Below are 20,538 nucleotides of genomic sequence, written 5' to 3'. Positions count from 1 at the left end.
TCTGATTATCCTCACGGTCCTCTTTTGGACCTGCTGCAACAGGTCCACACCTTTCTTGTGCTGAGGACCCCAGAACTGGATGCAGCATTGCAGGTGGGGTCTTACAATGGCAGATTCCCCCTCTGACCCTGCTTACCACTCCTCTTTATGATGTCATGTGGGATCAAATCAGAGACATAACACAAACCTACGTATATTACATCTGTCAGTCTTCCCTTGTCAGCCATTGCAGACACTCCATCAGACAGGGCCACCAGGCTGGTCGGAAACAGCTTGTCCTTAGTAAAGCTGTGCTGGCTGCATTGAATCACCTCCTTAACACTTCTTCCATGAGGATCTGCCCCACAGTCTTCCCAGGCACAGAGGAGACTCACCAGTTTGTAGTTCCCAGCCTTTCTTTCTCCCCTTTTTAAAAATAGGAGTGATGGTTCCCATTTTCTAGTCTCCAGGAACTTTGCCTGACGACGGTAACTTTTCAAATATGATAGGAAATGGTTTGGCAAGAATATAATCTAATTCCCTCAGGGCCCTGGAGTGCATTTCATCAGGCCTTACAGACTACTGCCTATTTAGTTTCATCAAGTGGTCTCATACCTGCTCTTCACTGCCAGTGATAAGAACTTTACTCCCCCAGGCCCTACCTGGAGGTTCAGGGACTTGAAAGATGTTGAAAGCCTGAATGCCAGTGAAGATGGAGGCGAAGAACTCATTGTGTACCTCAGACTTTGCTATTTTTGTTTTCACCATTCTTCCTTCTCGCTTATCATGGCCTTTATTTTCTGGCCTTCCTTTTCTTTTCTTATAGAATCCTTGTTATTCTTCACATCCCTTGCCAAGTCGCATTCCATCTGTGCCTTAGCTTTCCTGACCAATCCTTACACATCCAACCTGTATCTCTATACTCTCCCCAGGTGACCTGTCTTTCTTTATTGTCTATGCACTTACTTACTCCTCAGTAAGGAGTAAGATCTGAGAAGGATCTGAGAAGGATCTGAGAAGCAGATCCTTGCTCAACCACACCAGTTTCTGTCCTGCCCTTGTTGATTTTCTGAACAATGGGATGGAAAGCTCCTGTGCTCACAGAAAAGTGATCTTAAAGAGTTGCCAGCTATGGTCTGCTCTTTGGTCCTTAAGGACAGTTTCCCAGGAGATCACATCCATTAATTCTTTAAACAACTGGAAACTTGCTTTTCTAAAAGTCAGTATCCAGACTATTTTCCTTGGCAGGCGCATGTTCCTTGCAATCATGAACTCAACCCAGGCATGGTTGCTGATCTTAATCTAATGAGCTCACCTGCACTAATCCAGCTCCAGTAATGCTTCTCCTTTGCTCAGTTTAGCTAATAAATCCATGAATACAATTTACCTGGCTCATGTTTTGTAATACCTCAGATGCATACAAGAAACTGAGCTACATGGAACTCATGTTCAGCACAATTGCCACCATACCCAAGGAATATTGTGTAGAAAGTCAGACACTTGGCTTTAAACCTCTAAACCAAACAGATTTAAAACTTTAAACCCTGTGGCCCCTCAAAATTCACTGGATTTCATCTGTTTTCCTTAGGAGCAGACTTGCACCATCATAAGGATGATTAAAGCACTCATCATGGAACTCAGGCTCCCAAATACTCAGAGTGAGGCCATGCAGTTAATCTATTCCTTGTTGCCACCTGTAGGTCATGGTGTGAACACACAGCTCCATATTTCACACCATTAAACTTTCCTACACAGGTTCTGCAGCACCTGTCAAATGTTACAAGCACCTTGTGCAACATACAAAAACTTCACAAAATAATAGAAAACTAATTAGTGTGCCAATCCCCACAGGTAACTTTCCAATTCTATCCCAGAGCAAAAGTAAATTCACATGCCTAACTGCATAGTCAGATCAGAGCCAGGAGAGCATTGCAGAACTGAAATGCATGTATAAGCAGGCCAACAGCTGCAGCACAGCTCTACTTCGAATCTCTGAGAAAGGACTGCAGAAAGCCACTGCCTCTTCCTTACTCCTCAGGGAGTTAAGTGGTCAAAGTAAAAATAGCCAGCACAGCTCCTTACTGAGTCTGCCTCTGCCTTCAAAACTAACCTGATAATCCTGTCCATTATGGACAGGAGGTGCAAGGATACTTTTTATGGATTCTGCACTCTAGCCTAGTCTCACTAATCCATGATGGAGTGAACTGCCACTCCATCATGCAGAACTCACTGGTGAACAGGGATGGTAAACTCACCTTTAAAAAATAAATGAAGCAAATGGCATGCAAAGCTGGGATTTATTACCCCACACTTGCAGGTGCTGCAAATGGGTTATTGTTGTAGTGATCAAGATATGAAATTACTGCCAGTGTTAAAGCTATCAAGTGCATACAAGTTACATACATGTTATAGTGAGGTTGTTACCACCCCAAATTTGGGAGCACTATGGGCCATTAAAGAATGTTAAATCACTTTTAGGAAGTTACACTGCCTGAGTCCTCATACATGAGCCTCATACAGGTTTTAAGGCCTTAAGTACAACTTTGGCTTTTAAGTCAAACAATAATACAGAGTTCTAGCAAGAAGTTCCATAGGAAAAAACAGTCCTCTGAAGAGTTAAATGCTTAATTCAATTTAATTGAAGTTTGCAGGTATAGAAATTGAGAACTATCCCTCCTTCTGAGGAAATTCAGCCTTTAAAAAAACCCCACCATGGATTTTATGACAAGCTCCTTACTTCAGACATGAAACTGACCAGTAAGCCTGTGGCATCTGCTTCTGCTCAGTCAGACTGTTATGGTATGGATACTGCTATTGGCATGAAAGCACAACAGGTCCACCTACAAAACACGCAATTCCTTGCAGACTCCAGAAAATAAAAAAAATATCACAACCTAAACACCTTCCATCAGCTTAAAAAAAAAAAATAAAATCACAACACAGATTTTAGCATGGAGAAGATCTTCCAAAAGGAATCAGAAATGGATGCAACTTCTAGATAATAGCCTCTGGTACAATAATAATAAAATTTAATTGGATAAATACTGTCTCAGGTGGTGTTTGCTATGACTAGAGTTACTAAGGAGCACTGTCCTGCTCATCTGTATGTACATTGTTAGGTCAAGCAAAAACCCAATATTCTTGCCTTTTTCTTAAACAAAAGTTAATTTAGTCATAATGTAAAACCATTAATTTCAGATTAAATATTCAGATAAATTAGATTAGATATTCAGATAAATATTTGTGCTCTCATTACAAACAATGAAATCAGATCTTAAGTGAATTAATTTTTAACTGCTAGAAATTACTCCTAGTTGCCTTTTACTAGGAATAAGTTGATTGTAAAATTTTATTTTCAAACTATTGATAAATTTATCCTTTTGAACTTATCACACTACCAACACTTATCTCTTCTTTCTCTTCCACTGAATGATAAAATTCAGAACTAATCCACCATGTTTAGAAGTAACCTGGACTGTCAACCTGAATGCCTGTATCTGGACTGAGTTAGCTAAGAGCAAGTGTTTATTTTAAGTACAGTATTTATGATAGTGTTATTTTCTGCTGAGTGTGTGGGAAAACACAGACACGACAAGATGAGAATGAGCAAGAGAAGAGACGAGGAAAAAGCGTCCAGCATTTCTCAGGGGCAGGCCTTCAAAAGAGCATAGCCAAAATTTTTGTGGGAGGACTAGAGATTTAAAACCTGTTGGATACTTACCCACTTTAGGCACCCCTGAAGGTGAGTAATAAAAGCTACACTGAGCAAGGGAGCACGGTGTGGGTACCTGTAAGCTCAGGGTGAAGGAGCTATCTGCTAAGCAGGAAGCAGCCTGGGTACATCAGCATGGCACTGTGCCCCTGTTGGCTGGTCGCCTTCACAGGCCAGGTTTGGAGCTTTGCTGGCACAAACACACAGGGACTCTGCAGATTATCTCTGCACTGCCTTGCATGTAGACAAATGGGCTTATCCAGGCTTCCACAAAAACACCACACTGTGTGAAGAAGGTGTAATTCAGGCTTTGCTGAATCTCCATCTTCCTTAACTGCAGCAGTGTTCAGAATGTTCACAAGCTTTACATGATTTCACACTACTGCACTGTCTGTGGACATGAAGCCTCATTTTCTGAGTTGTGTTCTTCAGCACTCTTTCCCTTCCATGTCTTATGTCCTTCTGGCCCAGCTTAAGCATGCCACCCACAATGAGAATTATGAAGAGATGCAACCTAGGAGCTTGTGCTGGGGGATGCTGACTCAGCCACAGCACAGTTTCAATTTCTCCTTTACAGGACAATAAGTGCTTTATACAAGGGTTCAGTGCCAGAAAGAAATGAGTGCAAAATAAAATGGATGAAAATAAAAAACAAACAAGTAATAGAAAAACCAGCACGCTCATGCAGATCTTCTTTTTTTCTATATTCTCCATCCACTTATTTTTTTAAATAAACCTTTACCAAAGGCTTTCTTATTTCCCTTCAAATATCTAGGGTTCTCATGAGCCCAAAAGTAAAATGTGCCTAATTATTTTGCTGAACTGGTACCAAGAGGAAAATGTCAACTACTTTGCTTTACTGAGTATTAAACACCCATTATAAAGCAAGATTAGTTATGTGGACTGTAAGAGCTGTTTCCAAAAAATCTGCTAACAAATTCAGTACCTTACAGACAAAAATACCACTCCTTGTGAAGAAGGGAAAAAAAATTATGCCAAGGTGATTAGGTCTGTGAAAATAAAAATAAGATGGAAGGTTTACTGTTTATAAAGGAGGGAAGAAGCAATTTCAAAGTAAAAAGTGGATATGTTCATCCTCTTGCTTCAGATTTCTCATGACTGTTTTAAATCTACACAGAAAAACAGGATGCTGTCAGCAGACTGTGTAAAGAAGCCAAATGATTCTGCAGTGTAACTAAACCTGGCTGAGAGGTTTATCTGTGCCTGGACTACAGATTGCATAGGCTCCTCCTGTCTAGCCACGTTGCCCCTAAACAAAAGTACCAACAGGAAAATTCTATTTTCTAGAGGAAAACTTTAACATTGCATTTGAAGTTCATTAAACCAATTAGCCTGACAGTGTCAGTCATCACTACTAAGATAGTTGCAGCTGAGATGCACTTCAAAGCTTACAGGAGGAAGGCCAGTTTGTCAGATGCACATGAGGAAAGGAAACCTTCTAGAATAAACAGCTAGTGAATATTAAGAAATTAATTTCTTTCACTGAGACTCTGCCCACATAGATTCCACTAACTTGGGGTGACCTTTCATCACTCTCCCAAGCCATGGGGCAATGTATAGAAGATTTAAAGGTAAGCAATTAAATAAGAAACATGTAATAACATTAAACAAGAAACAGCTATGGGGATGAGCAACAGGTACAGGAGAAACAGTAGACTCCTTGCCCATTTTGCATCAGGTATGGTAATACTCTTAGACATGCTAAGTAAGCTAAACTCTTAAGACATTGCCAAGACTCTCATCCATTCATCAGTAATAACATTTAACAGTCTGAATTATTAATTTGAAGAATTTTTAGATAAGTTACTGCCAGGCTTTCCACAACTATTCCCAACGAAACAAAGAATTGACTGATCTGATAAAAATAATAAAGTTCTCTGAAAAATATGACAAGTGGGCCTTGACACATCCTACTTTTAATAATGACTGTAAGGATAGAAATGGAAGGGTCTGATGGGTCATTTCAAGCAGATAGTAAACTCAGCAGGACAATCTACTAATACATCATTTCAGTGACTTACAAAAACCTTAATTAGCTCTCTAATTATTCTGTCTGAGTGATACCCACCACAAAGACAATTTCTGCGAAGAAGCTAAATCAGATTGAAACTGGACAAGTAGCATACATCTCACAGACTGGTAACAATGCCAGTAATATCCTCTAATCAGCAAAAGCAAGAATAAACCAACCATCTTAAGCATTTCTAAATGATGGAGGAGATCAACAAACCCTATTTGTGCAGATTTAAAAAAAAAAAAAGAAGCAGATAGAGCTTTAGTTGTACCTGATAGGTAGTTGACACATTTGAACAAAAGAAAGTATTCTTAGAAATCTATAAGCTCACAGCATTGTTCCTGCAACCACATTAGTTTGATTTTAGACAACAATTTCTTTTGTCTCTGAAGAACAATCTACTCAATATTCTGCAAACTAGCAGGGGTGTAGAATTAGCTCTTGATTCTGGTGGAGAGCTGGTGTGAACCACTGCCCAAGGGCTGACAACCAGTGCTGACTGGCCCACAAAGGAGTTATCCTTATAGTCCCATCATGTTCCATTTTCTCAAAGAAATCCATCTGCACTTGGGAGGAAGGAAACTGAAAAAAATATGACACTAGATGATTGCAGAGATAAAGCAAGACTATGACAGCACTGAGTGATTAGCCAGTCAGGGATATATCCTAAAGAACTTAATTCTACAATTTACAAATAGAGCCACAATATGACTGAGCTAATTTCCTAATACAACTCAGCAGTAAGTGTATACAGAGACATATGCTATATCTGTATCATTCCTCTCTGGAATCACAGAAAGGCTCTGCAAGCCAGTCAAACAATCTACACATATGGCATCTCAGATACATAGTACCAAACTAAATAAACAAAAAAGAGCAATCTTTTAAGGGAATTTTAGTTCACTCCGTAATATTCTGGCAACCTCATAATGTTGCTTTAGTGGTAATAAATGCTACTTGGACAGCAAAACCATTGCAATTTTCTTCAACAACAAAGCCCATACTCCTTCTCATAAACTCCAATGAATTATATAACTGATAGAAGTGATGAAAACACCAGAATTCTCATTGTGTTCCCAGTCAAACCAGTTAGGACAAAAAAATTCAAACATAAAAACTGTTTATGCGTTACAGCCACAAAAAATATATATGGGCAACATACATTCTCTTTAACTTAAGCAGCACACTCCTCCATGTAAAATATGCAAGTTTGTGAAAATGCCGTAATTGCCTTTGAAATGTGCTTTTCCACAAATCCAAACTTTTAAGTCTGATAACTTCCAACAAAATGTATTGTAGCAACTAATGTTGTTTCCAGCTGGTTTTTTTGGTTACAAATGTACTAGAAAGCTTTGCACAAGATGCTGTCTAACTCTTTTTCATTAGGAGGTTGTTTTCCTCAGTGTGTGGGATGTTAAACAGGTGTACTCATCATGATGTTCCACACCAAATGCTGTCTCATGTTGCTTCAGTCACCAGTTTGAGATTCAGATCCAAAATGCATAACTTCACACTCTCTTCTGCAAATGTTACAAGAGTCAGCTCCCAAAGGAAGTATAGCCTTCAGGACAGTGTGCCTGAGACTCCATGCCTTATGAAAACCTCATTGTCCTTTTCACACAAGCTCTAACAGAACGATTAGAAACAGCTGTTGACATACACAGTATTCAACAATGGCTGGGCTAGAAGTAAGAGACAAAAGCTGCTTTGCTATAGACAACCAGCAAACTCACACATTTCTGTGAGTATAATCGGAGAGAGATGTGCTTTGGCATCAACATACCCCAACAGAATTTTGCCTTTCACATAATAAGACCAGCTGGCATAGTATTCAGAGTCCTTGTGAGATTAAATTAGAATCATAAAATATTTCAAGTTGGAAAGGACCCATAAGGATCACCAAGTCCAACTCCCTGCTCCTCACACAATGACCTAACAATTAACCATATGACTGAGATCATTGTGCAGATGCTCCTTGAACTCTGACAGACTTTGCACTGCAACCCCTTCCCTGGAAAGCCTCTTTCAGTGACAAATTGCACACATATGTACAGAATATCCACAGAGAACAAGGTTTGATTGCAGAGTTCACAGTAGTAATGAAAAAAAGTCCGACCAGGTGGAAAACATGCAGCCATGCTCTCCAGATGTGTTGCAGTAATCCCTAGGGTTATTCATGCCCTTCCTGGCAGAGAGACAAGAACCACTTCTCATTACTATTTCAGCATTCATGTGTCTATAGAGTAACTTAACGCTTCATCACTAGGACAAAGAGAAGGCACAGTGATCAGATATGGTGACTTCAAGCATTCTGTGAACTTTGACACAACAAACACAATTCCTTTAAAAATTCCAAACTCATTTTAGCCTCCAAATTCTGCCATGGCTCAGCAGCAGGAAGTTATAACTTGTTCTAAAAAGATACTATAAAATTCTTTTATGACAACAAGTGACTTTGCATTGGACAGCTTATCTGTGCCACATTCCCAACAGCATGGCCCATGACAAGCTAAGCTCTGAGAGCAAAGAAAGAATTTTTCAAATATACATACAGAAAAACAGCTGTCATTGCTATGCTGTAGTACACTGTGTTAACAGCTTGACCTGTCAATGGTATCCTAAATAAGGCAGGAGACCAATCTTCTTAATGCAAGGAAATAACAGAAACAAACAAAAAGGCGGATTAAAGCAAGCTGGTCCCTGGAAAATGAAACTTAACTAAGAATATAAGACACAGCCAAGCATAAAATGGCAAATTAATTTTAGTAGTGGACCTCTTCTCATTAAGGAAAAACTTCATGTTTAGTGCAGCAGTGAAGTATCAGCTGGGTCTGTAATGAATGCAAACTACAGAAAAACAAAAAAAAATCCCAAAGCATGAACAAAGAAAAAAACCATAGTTCAAGACTTCTCACCTCCCCACCCTTAAACAGGGACCTTTTCTGTTCTAGTCTCAAGTCCTGCACAGTCACTGTTGCATACAGAACCCACAGGTTTTTCAGCAATACAAACACCTATGAAGGCAAGGAGAAAATGGTTTCTAAATTTTCTAATTCTACAGAAATTGTCAGGAAGATTTTATTATATCAGATAAGAGAAATGGCACGATGTAAGGTTTAACAAAGAAGTATTTTCCTTATATTCTTCTGCAGATACTTGTGAGTTGAACCTCAATATGGTCATAACTAAAGACTAGCATGATCCATGGTCTCTTTCAGGAAATGTGAACTAAGCACAGGGAAAATACCCTCCATTAACTCAGAAGTACACGTCATTAGCCTTTCCTGGCTTACTTGAGTCAGGTCAGCTGGTTCACTGTGCTCACTGACAAAGATGAAAACCAGATGTGAATATATCTACTACATGTATTACAAAACTTTGTATTGACTGCAATTCAAACTGGGTTACCAGTACTCTGAATTTTCTGAATAGAGAAAGAATGGCTTTAGGTACATATCAGAAGTTACTGATTGCCTCCCTAGCTAACTCTTCACCTCCTGAATACTATAATACTACTTCCATCATCTCATGCAGAGTCAGCAGGATAGCTCAGAAAATGATCAGGATAGAAATAATGCAGTTTCTCCAGATGGGCAATTCCTTCATTTTGATGAAAATTTAAAAATAAACAAATAAATAGATAAATAGATAAATAAATAAAAGCCAACATAACTTTTTTCTATAAAACACCTTGCTGCTACATAGTAACTACAAGAACCTAAAGGTGCAGACAGGTTCAACAATCTTCGTGGTGCAAGGGCTTTCCAGCAAAGGTCTCTTCATAATGACAAAGTACTATAATTTAGATCGGAAGTGACCACTGAAGGTTTCTAGTCCAACATCCTGGACACAACTTGCTTCTTTCAAGCTTCTTTGCCACTTGTCCCTCCACCATGCACAGCTGGGAAGTGCCTGGCTCCAGCTTCTCCACAGCCACCCCACAGGAATGGGCAGCTGTTGTTAGGTCCCACAAAAAAAAGCCATCCTTTTCTGGGCTGAACAAACTCAGTTCCCCAGCCTCTCCTCTTAGGGCTGCGCTCCAGCCCCGATCTGTGTTGGTGATCCTATGCTGAACTCACTCCACTTTACTGATGTTTTGCCTATAGTGGGGATCCCAAATCCAAGTATCTGGGAGTGGTTTCACATGAGAAGCAGAGAATCATCACTTCCCCCTCTCTCTGCACCACATTCTTATTCATACAGCCCAGGGTGTCACTAGCCTCTTCTGATTCCAGAACACACAGCTTCTCAGACAAATGGCCCCAGGATGCTGGTCTGCCTCTGCAGAGCTGCTCCTCAGTTCCTCTGCTGCAGTCTGCATCACTGTTGGGCTCTGCTTCTCTGAGGTTCATGGCTTTTCATTGCTGAATTTCATTAGATCTTTGCCATCCTGCCAGCTGTCCAGGTTCCCCTGACTGTATTAAGAACAGTGTGGCCAGTATGATGACCACAGAGATCCTGTATTCCTCACTGGTGAGGCTGCACCTCGAGTACTATGTCAATTTTTGGGCCACTCAATTCAAAAAGGACTTTGAGGTTCTGGAACATGTCCAGAGAAGGGCAACAAGGTTCATGAAGGATGTAGTAAACATGTCATAGAAGGAATGTCTGAGGGATCTGGGTTTGTTTAGTCTACAGAAGACAAGGCTCAGGGGAGACCTAATCACTCTCTACAATTTCTCTGCATAGGGGTTGTTACTTGGCAGGAGCTGGTCTCTTCTACTGTGCCTACAGTAAGAGGACAAAGGAAATAGCCTTGAACTAAGATACAGGATATTCAGATCAGATACTAGAAAAAATTTTTTCACTGTTATAGTGGTGAGGCCGGGAAATAGGTTGCCCATGGAGGTGGTGGAGTCACTATCACTGGATATGTTCAAGAGGGTCTGGATCTGGTGATAGGTTTAAAGGTTTAGGGGTGACAGTGGCAGTGCCAGGTGAGCAGTTGGACGGGATGCTCTTGTAGATCTCTTCCAACCTTGATGATTCTAGGACTGCTGGCTCTGCTCCCCAGCACATCAACAGGCACCACACACACAATTTGGTGTCATTTACAAACTGGGTTTGAGTGTCCTTCACCTCTCCCTTCAGACCACTGACAAGATGTTAAAAAGGACAGGTCACAGAACAGACCCCAGCAGTACCCCACTTTTTACCAGTTCATTAACCAATTGCCCATGAGTCTGAACAAACCAGACTTTTACCTTCCTAGCTCTCCACCCATTCAAATCATAAAGTCCTGAGCTGGAAATCAGGACAACGAGAGACAGTTTCAAAAACCTTGCTAAAATGGCAGTAAACATCATCTACTACCTTAACCTATCAACAGATTCCATCACTTTATCAGCCAGGCAATCAGGTTGGTTACACATTATTTATTCTAGCAGCTCCCCAATGATGCTATTTAGATTTAGATTGCCTGACTTACAGTAGTTTTCCCTTCTCTCAATTGCGAATTCTTCTGTAGATTTTAGAGAGTGAAAATTAATAAATGGTCTTTTTGGTTGTAGGACTTGTCTGTGAAGGGAAAAGAAGAAAGCAGTTTTACAAGAGCATGACAGTGTTTCATAGAAAAAATACAGAAAGAAGATGAAACTATAATATGCCATAGGTATAGATTGTTACTACAGAATCAAAGAATCATTGATGTTGGAAAGATTGCTTTTCCCCACAAAAGGAAACATGAGACAATGTTTCTTCTCCTTCAAAATTAATGTAACAATTAAAGTGATTATTACTTAAAGTATGATTTAGTCTAACAGGAGTCAAGCTTCTTCAAATAATTTTAAATACCTGGCTCTGCCAGTCTTATAGTGACCTTCTTCAAAACACACAGAATGTAAAAAACAATTTGCTATCCTCTTAATTTCTAAACAACCTAAGAAGATTGTACTTTAATACACCCTGGAAGTAGAATTCTAAACACACTGCTTTGATTTCTGTGCCAGAAAGTTTTCTCTTAAATCAGCAGGAAGCATACTCTATCAAGGTTACCCATTGACAAAAAATCCTTTGATGGGAGAGGTTGGGTTGATACCAGCTAAGCTTTCCAGCCTGGGCAAAACATGCTCAGACATGCTGAGCAGCCAGACCAGGGAGCCCTTCTAAGTTGAAGCACGTAATAAGACTGCATAAGACGTTGAAAGAAAAGGGGCCTTTAACCTTTAAGTCGTCACAAAGTCTTCTAAATGACTTGATGAAAAATTCCTCAGATTGTTTTAATTGAAACACTTTTGGACTTTTTATCAGGACATTTGTAGGAATTCCTGCTGTTTATTTGTAACTGTATACTTTATGAGATACAAGACATGCACTAAGAATTCTGTGACTTTCTGTTCCCCACCAGCAATCTATTGCATGCTGCAAGGCCTGCTCCAGGCATTTTGCAAAATGTTTCTTTTTCTCAGGCAGTTTTTAAGATACAGCACATTAAGCCTAGACAAAAGTATGTTTGTTTGTGAAAACTACAAATACACATACTTCTAAACAGGAATCAATTAAGGTTACAAAACATATTTATTTCTCACCAAGCACCAAATCTTTATCTCTCCAACTCTGACAAACTGACTTCATTCTTAGCAAAAGATTAAACTGGAAACAGAACACTGCATAATTTTCAACTCATCTTTACCTCATACAAGAATAAAGCTTTCAATATACCTTTATGTAGTTGGCTCTGCAAGCTTCACATTGCACAACTAATGAACCTGCTCATGTTAAGCTAAGCAGCTACATCAGCCATTCCATGCACAGGCCAGAATCCAACTATCTCCGTGTATTGTGTGTTGTGCAAGGCTCTACCATTCTCAGCAGGGAACAGCTGCCTTCAGGCCCAGAACTGGCCAGGGAATCCCTCTTAGACCCTAAAGCTAAGTTGTGTGCCAAATAAAAAAAGGCAAACCATGGGATCGTTTAGCCTCTTTTGCCATTAATCCATAAAGAACAACATAGATACTCAGATATGATTGAAATATCATTATTCTACTGATATTTCACAGGACACCAACAATTCTCTGTCCTTTTCTTCATGAGTCACTGAAGAACACAAGATTAATTCTCTCCTGTAAATGTCAACAGCATGCAATAGATAGATGTATGCTCATTCTTACCTATCACTGAAAAAGTATTTGAGAATCCAACTGCTGTTGTCCTATAAAGTGTTGAGAATAAGAATTTACCCCATATACATTTAAAATGCAGACTGTCATGACTATAGCATATTTTCACTAGTGCAGGCTAGATAAAGAAACACTGCATAGTCAAGCATATGGTGGGTTTGCAACAGTCAAATATGCCACACCATAGTAAAGCATAACAAATCCAGCATCAAGGAAAACACAAAGACAAAGGCAACTCCCTAAGATATCCTCGAAAATTTTTAAAATCACCTCCACTGCTTAAGAACATCCAGGGGCAAAAGGACGGCAGCTAGATTACAAGCAAATTGTAGAAATAAAGCTAAGAGGCACAGCTAAAGAAAGAACATTAGTGCCTTGTAATGATGGTTGGTTTTTCCTCCACAAGTCTTCTCAAACATGTCATATCTGTGTATATGAAACATTAAGCTGTAGAACATATTTGAAAGCTGATAAAGAAAAAAATAACCTTTTTTACCATATATACATGTATACAGAGGATTTATATGGACACTTTTAGTATTGCAATGTTACTTCAGAAGTTACAAATCCTAAACACCTTTCCCATCACAGTGCTCCCCAACTCTGTATTATGTTTTAAACATGTTAAATTACATTCAAGAAGGTTTTATGCACTTGTCCTTCCAGAACACAAACTGTCCTTCTGCTCTAATTTAAAAACTGCATGTATGTGACTTGGACTCAGTTTGACAGAGGTGTCTTAAAAATTCACAGTGAGCCTATTTCAGATAAGAGGGAGTGAGACTGAATTATCCTGCTGAAGAAAGATAAAAAGAATAAGGTCATGGCTGAATGGGAAGGAAGTGGGATAAGAGGAACAAGGGAAGAACAGGGGAATGTAGAAGGTAAGAAAGAGAACAAAGATAGATAAAAAGTGTTTTGCAAAAGAAGAGAAAAAATCAAAGGTGTAAGAAAAAGGAGAGAGGAGAGGAAGGGGAAGGGGAAGCGGAAGGGTTGAGGTTCATGATCTTATTGGTCTTTTTCAACCTAAATATTTCTATGACATAAGCAAAGCTTCTTCAGACAAAATGAACCACGCGCTTAATCACAATGTTTCTCGCTGCCAGGGGCAGCCTCCTTCCTGCACCCAAGGCAGGTTGGCAGAGTTCACAGCATCTCTGCCCTTCAAAACAAGATGGCATTTTTTTAAACAAGCCAGAACACTCATTGTCACTGCAGCCCCCCTTAAAAGCTGTCTCTAGATGACCGGACAATTAGCAGATAGAGCATTGACGTGTCAAAATTGCACTAGGAAATAGGGTCCTAGATGTAAAGTGGGGGGTACAGCACAGCAAGGTGCTCAGCTTTGCCCAGGCTAAGTGTAATGAAAGCAGCTACATGCTCTTGAAAGAACCTTGCTGTAGAAACAACCTGTCAGATTATGCCAGTCACAGCAGTATTCTTTCAGAAACCCTTTTCTCCAGTACCATCTTGACTGCTATTTTATACACACACCCAACTTCATATTTCCTACAGAAACAATTTTTATTCACCCTTGTGATTCTCATTTTGTATGCTGTTAGCTAACATCTCAGTATTTAATTTCCTTTCCCGTTATGCAGGCATCAGATAAATCAGAATAAAAGGATATGAAACTATAATAGTATTTTGAACAGGGAACACAGGTTCCCATTCTCCAAAACAAAAAGAACACCAGCCTAAGGGTACATATTGCCAGAGAATTGAAGTTTGGAGACGTATTGCCACAATCCTGTTGATGTTGGAGCATATTAAAGCAGATGTTTCCTGTCAAGTGTTATCCTCTCCCTACAATACATATCGGTATATTCCAGCAGTCACTTCAAGCAAACACATGCAACACTGGTAAAATATTCTGAGTGAATTCTCTTGTAATTCACTGCTCCATTTGCTAATGCCATATTTCTGAGCAACATTTAGAGTCCTTTGGATTATTACTTCCTTCTTTCAAAGTTTAATAATGCCTTTCAAAAAGTCTTAAGCAACGCATCATGCACACAAGTGATAAAGAAATAGATATTCTAAATCTTTAAGTTACTGTGCAATTTTTTTTTCTTTAACAGAGCAAAAGCAAAGCTCTAGTTCGATCACGTAGGCTAAACGGTGGCCACACAATAGAGACACACCATAAAAAGAGGTGGTTTTCATTCGCTGTCTAGCACAGACTTCAGGAAAGACCTCCATGACCTCAGACAACAGCAGCGAAGTGGACAGGAATTAATCCAGTTCCTCCACAGCAGAACCACTCTTAACACCAAGATTCAGAAGCAGGCCAAAGCTCAGAGAATCTCCAAGGAAGGTGTCTTTGTGATAAGTCTTTATGATACTTCTTTCTTGGATCAGTGCTCTAATCCATGTAGTCAGTCCCCACACACCCACCCTGGGGCAGAAAGGAGCTATGGAGAGTTCATGGGTCAGGATTAAAGGGAGAGCAGTGACAGGAGACATTACAGTGAGGGTTTGTCACAGGCCATCTGACCAGGAAGACCAAATGGACAAAGTCCTCTATCAAACATGTGGGATTCACAAGCCCTGGTGTTCATGGGGGCTTTCAATCACCCTGGTATCTGTTGAAGCAACAACACAGCAGGCCACTTGCAACCCAGGAAGTTCCTGGAGTGCAAGGATGATTTCTTTTTTTTCCCCAAGCAACAGAGGAGCTAACAAGGAACCTAGCTGAACCTTGATCTCACCACAATGAGGGACTGGTGTGGAATGTGACGTGCAATGACCATGCAATTGCGGAATGCAAGATCCTCAGGGCTGTGAGGAGAGCACACAGCTCTCCACCCTGGACTTCAGGGGAGCAGGCTTTGGTCTCTTCAAGGATCTGCTCGACAGAGTGCCATGGGACAAAGCCCAGGCAGAGAGAAGGGCCCAGGAAATCTGAGTAGCATTCAAGGATCACCTCCTACAAGCTTGACAGAGATGCATCACAATGAAGAGGAAGTAATGCAAAAACACCTGGAAGCCTGTGTGAATGAACAAGTTGCTCCTGAACAAAGTTAAACACAAGAAGAAAGCCTTGAGAGAGCAGAAGCAGGGACAGGCAGCCAGTGAGGAATATAGATGAATTGTCCAAGTAGCCGGGGATAAGGCTAGGAAAGATATAGTCCTCAAAGAAATAAATCTGGCCAAGGATGTCAAAAGAAACAAAAATAGTTTCTACAGGTACACTGGTGATAAGACAGGGTAAGACAGAAAAATTAGGAAAAATGTCGAGTCTGTCCAGAAAGAAACAGGAGACCTGGTTACTGAGGACATAAAAAAGGCTGAGGAACTCAGTGGCAGTTCTGCCTAAGTCCTCACTAGCCAAAGTGCTCCAGTCACACTATCTGAGTTGCACAGCTAGTATAAGGAATCCCTGCCCATGGCAGCGGGGTTGGAACCACATGATCTGTGTGAAAACTGCATGATCTACACTGAACTACATGACAGCATGTAACTTTTAAGTCTTCAAGAAAACAAGAAGAACCATAAAGCAAAAAAATAAATCAATCAAGTGTCCTGGATACAGACTGAAAACTTCACAACAATAAATATTTGTAAGAATGGAAGGGAAAATGCTTACATCCTTCCATCATTATCAGTTGCTCAGTTTTATTTAATAATCAGGCTTAGCTCCACAAAACTAAATAAGGCAGTAATCACAACGAGACAATCTTCATGCCAGAAGGTCAAATAAACATCACAAAGAATATGACTCAAACAGTCACAGTGTTATTGAGTTCATGCTTTCTGACATACTTATCAAACTTTATGAAAAGAAGACATAAACATTTAAATGTCACTGTTTTTTCAATTCTTACAGAAATACAGATATGGTGTTTATATATAAAAGGAACTCTACTTATTTTGCATCATGTTTCAATATAACGATAATGAGATTTCTGGACTGCTGAACAGAATAAACAAAACAGATCAAACACTAACCTAACAGTATTTCCTTAAACTAGACTATCTACCCACAAGTAAGGAATATATTCCCAAAGACCCTGTCAATCATTAGAGGGAGCTGCAAGCTCTGAATTTAGTAACATTTCAAAACTTCCTGAATAGGCAAACTGCAGATACAGCAATCAACCTTTCCATACAACCAAATTTCACTTTAAAATTCTTGTTTTCTGATTGGGCACTTTTAAGGAGAGCAGCAGATCACTCTTGTTGTAGTAAAGCTACACAGCCAAATGAGCACTAAGACACAATTGATTTAGCCAATGCTTTTCCAAACAGAATATATTAATGTAAAAATATGCAATAATCTTGTCTTGGTATTTACAAAAAAATTAGGCCTGGATGAAACTTATTCAAAATTCAGCTGCCAACACAAAATGCTCATATTTCATCAGTTTGAGGAGGGTCTTGATTTTTTGAATATTTGTTTAGTATTGAATTATTACTTTACCTTTTTTAAACTTCCATGACTTCCATAAAAAGGGCTGCCAGATTAGGCTGAAAACCACTATTTACAAATAAAAATAATAAAGTTTTTTTGAAAAATACCTGTAAAATATCCGTATGTGAGATTTACTAATTCACTTATTTTCCAGTCTGAATTAAACTCTTTCAATGCAAGTAAAGGTGGGAAAAATTAGTGTAGCCAGAACCAAAATCTTGTCAAAACCAGTTTAAAAAATAAAGCACATAAAGATTGGGAAATTAGAAGCTCTTACCAAAAGGTGCCACAATTTTGGAATGGCTATGTAATAAAAAGTAGAGATAACTCATGTAATGACCAAGGTGATAAAAATAAGTATTTCATCTTACTTGTCCAGAGCAGTACTGGTAGGCATACTTCTGCCAAATCCTCGGACACCCATCTGACAAAAGTATGGAATGCAAGACAGATTGGCAGCAATTATAGCCAGTGAATCTGATGCATTAACAAAGAAACCATTTTGGCCAAGGATCATGTAGCGGTCCTAGAGAAGAAAAGAAATTAAAATAGCATCCTAAATTCCATGTATTGAGGACACCTAGTTTCTTTTCCTAGATCCACTGAAGGTAGAGAGAAGGACAGGTTTTGGGCTACTCACATCCCTCTCTGGGCAGAAAAATTTACTGGCATCATTCTGGCAGGTTTATCACTATCACACCATCACTCCCTCCTGCCTTGCAAATCAAAGCTCCAGATCAGTTTCTAGCATCTGCCTCCTACATGTCACTTCAGTAGCTCTGTTTCTGCCAAGAAAATGCTTGTGTAGGAGAATCTTTTTGCCAATGACATGCACCATTATGGGAATGTTTTGTGTTTACTGAGAATAGAAAACAGCTTTTGTTCTTCAGAACTTTTTAATCTTTCTCCCACCTTGTCAGGGCTGAAAAGTTCTTTTGCAATACATTGTTTTTCATTAAGCTGATAATATGCCATTAGAAAATTAAAATAAACAGAGATTATGATTCAGTGCATTATTTAGCTACAAAGCCCTTAATTCATGATGCTAATCAAAAAGGACTTAACATTGTTACTGTTTATTGTGAAAAGTCTGTATCATCTATATGCTGTCTGTTCCTAACTAGGGAAAGTGTTACACCAGCAAAAGACAAAACCAGCCTGATATTTAAATAATTTTCATCCTGCCTTCAAATTCTGCTTGATTTGCAGTCAACTGCAGAGAAAAATTACAACATATGTGTCTGATTTATGGGTTGCAAATGTTACCATCTGTATCTGAAAGTAATACCACTTTCAGCTTCAATGAATTACTGAAAAGGAGACAAATTATATTACATATCCCATATCTGACCCCAGACAAAACAACCAAAACAACTACTACGGTGGAACCTCAAGACAGATCTAAACACTTACCCCATCAGCATCAAAAGCAGCTCCAAATCCATACTCTCCACCTTTCATAGCCTCCAGCAAGGCAGTTGCATATGTTAAATTTGGATCAGGAGGCTGTCCACCAAAATCCTCCAGAGGAATACAGTTGATGGCAGAATTTGCAGGAGCACCCAATTCATCACACAAGATTCTTCTCACATAGGGTCCCATTACTGTGAAAACAGAAATCTGCCATGCAATCACAAAAGCGTATGCTTGACATTTAAATTTTTCACAGCACTGTGGACACTGCATACAAGACATACTTCCAGCAATTCCACACATCTGTCCTTGCAACAACCTGCAACCTATTATTTCACAGAGGAATATGTGATTGTCCTCAAAGTAAATAATTAATCAGTACAAAAATAATCAATTCAACATGAAAATCACAATGGTGAAAGACACAGAGGTTTTTTTTTTTAAGTGAATAAATTATAAAGGAGTTTTTCCCACTAGAATAAAAATAAAACACTATTTTGTGTGTCTAAATAGAACATAATAGCAAGGAAAGTAAACAGTAGGTGAATACATATGGGAAATACACCTACCTTAAGATTCCAACTCGTGAAAACTGCCATAGATTTGTCCACCAAAGAATTTTACTACATTTAAGTTGCTACCATGCAGAGAATAAATTAAAATTTTCTCAAAACTAACTCCAAAATACTTATTTATTTTGTTAAAGACATGACCAACTGAAATCTCTGCTATATATTCTTTTATATACCAAAAATTTTACTTTCATTTGGTCACTAAATGGTCACTACTTGAATACCCTGCATCCCTGATGGAGGTGTGAACAGGTCACTGTGGGTGACTACCCTCTCTTTCTCCTACTTTACTCCCAAATCTTGCTAACTGGAGCAGCTGAGACCTGTGGTAAAATGTGTGAGAGAAACTTCTTTCCACGAAAATGTGGATGTTAATTCTGTAAAGTATACCATGATTCAGGTTCTTATCTAAAGTGGACTCCTGTCAAATTACTCTTTTTTCTGCCAATGTTAAACTACCAGTGTGTACAGGCATAAAAATATATTCCACTAGTATACACATAATCTATATGTACTTTAAATCATAGATATCCATCTCTTCACCAAAATGCAAGGTCATAAAGCCAATTCTCTGTCACCTTGCAAAAAAGTAAACAAACAAAGTCCTTTAAAATGTTTGTGATGCAAACAGACTACGCATCTTTTTGACAACATGTGAAGTTTCTTAGCAGTCAGTAACAGACCTGAACATGAGAACGCCTAGGTATTTTAGTAACACTCTCTCTAGCATGGTATGTGACAAGAGGCTTCCCCACTGCTCTCTCTGCATTGCTCAAAGACACCATCTGCCCTTTTGACATAGCCTGGCAAAACTGGGTGCTCACACTGCTTGGATGTGGACTATAATCCTTGGCCACAGTGAACTGTGTGTTCACACTGACTGGGGACTCACTATGGTATTTCAAACAGTGACTATCATGTTGTACTAGATAAAATGCTTTACAGAAGTTTTTTAAGTCTATCCAGCTCCTTTTATGGGTCTATTTTTGTAATCTCATTAGAGAATGAAACCTGGTTTGCTGAATGCAATCTGTTTTCCATAAGATAATGCTGAAGAGTCTTTCTTAGACTCCTACCCTTCAACTCAATATCTGCAGAAATCCCTATTTATATATTCATAATGTAGGCTAAAATAGATATTATCCTGGTCTGTGTTTCCCCAAGTGACACAGTCATATTTTTTTAGTATCAGCACAACCTTGAGATCCCCCTGCTGCCTTCCGTGACACTTTCAACTTGTCCACAGTACTCTGAAATTTGCTCACTTTTAGCATTAGTGAGACAGAAGTCTCAGC

General features: G+C 39.2%; 1 protein-coding gene across 1 annotated transcript in view; it reads right to left on the bottom strand.

Moving 5' to 3' along the window:
* PGM5 (phosphoglucomutase 5) overlaps positions 1-20,538 on the bottom strand; it is a 67,395-nt gene that overhangs the window by 32,393 nt on the left and 14,464 nt on the right. Inside the window, exons 5-6 of the mRNA XM_079330035.1 lie at positions 18,672-18,862; positions 17,630-17,784 (exon numbers count right to left, since the gene is read on the bottom strand). Coding sequence (XP_079186161.1) covers positions 17,630-17,784; positions 18,672-18,862 — 346 coding nt within the window. The remainder of the gene's footprint in view (positions 1-17,629; positions 17,785-18,671; positions 18,863-20,538) is intronic.

The sequence above is a fragment of the Erithacus rubecula genome, assembly GCF_903797595.1.
Source record: "Erithacus rubecula genome assembly, chromosome: Z".
In the NCBI taxonomy this organism is placed as follows: domain Eukaryota; kingdom Metazoa; phylum Chordata; class Aves; order Passeriformes; family Muscicapidae; genus Erithacus; species Erithacus rubecula.
The sequence above is the reverse complement of the archived record's forward strand: the minus strand, read 5'-3'. Positions and strand labels throughout refer to the sequence as shown.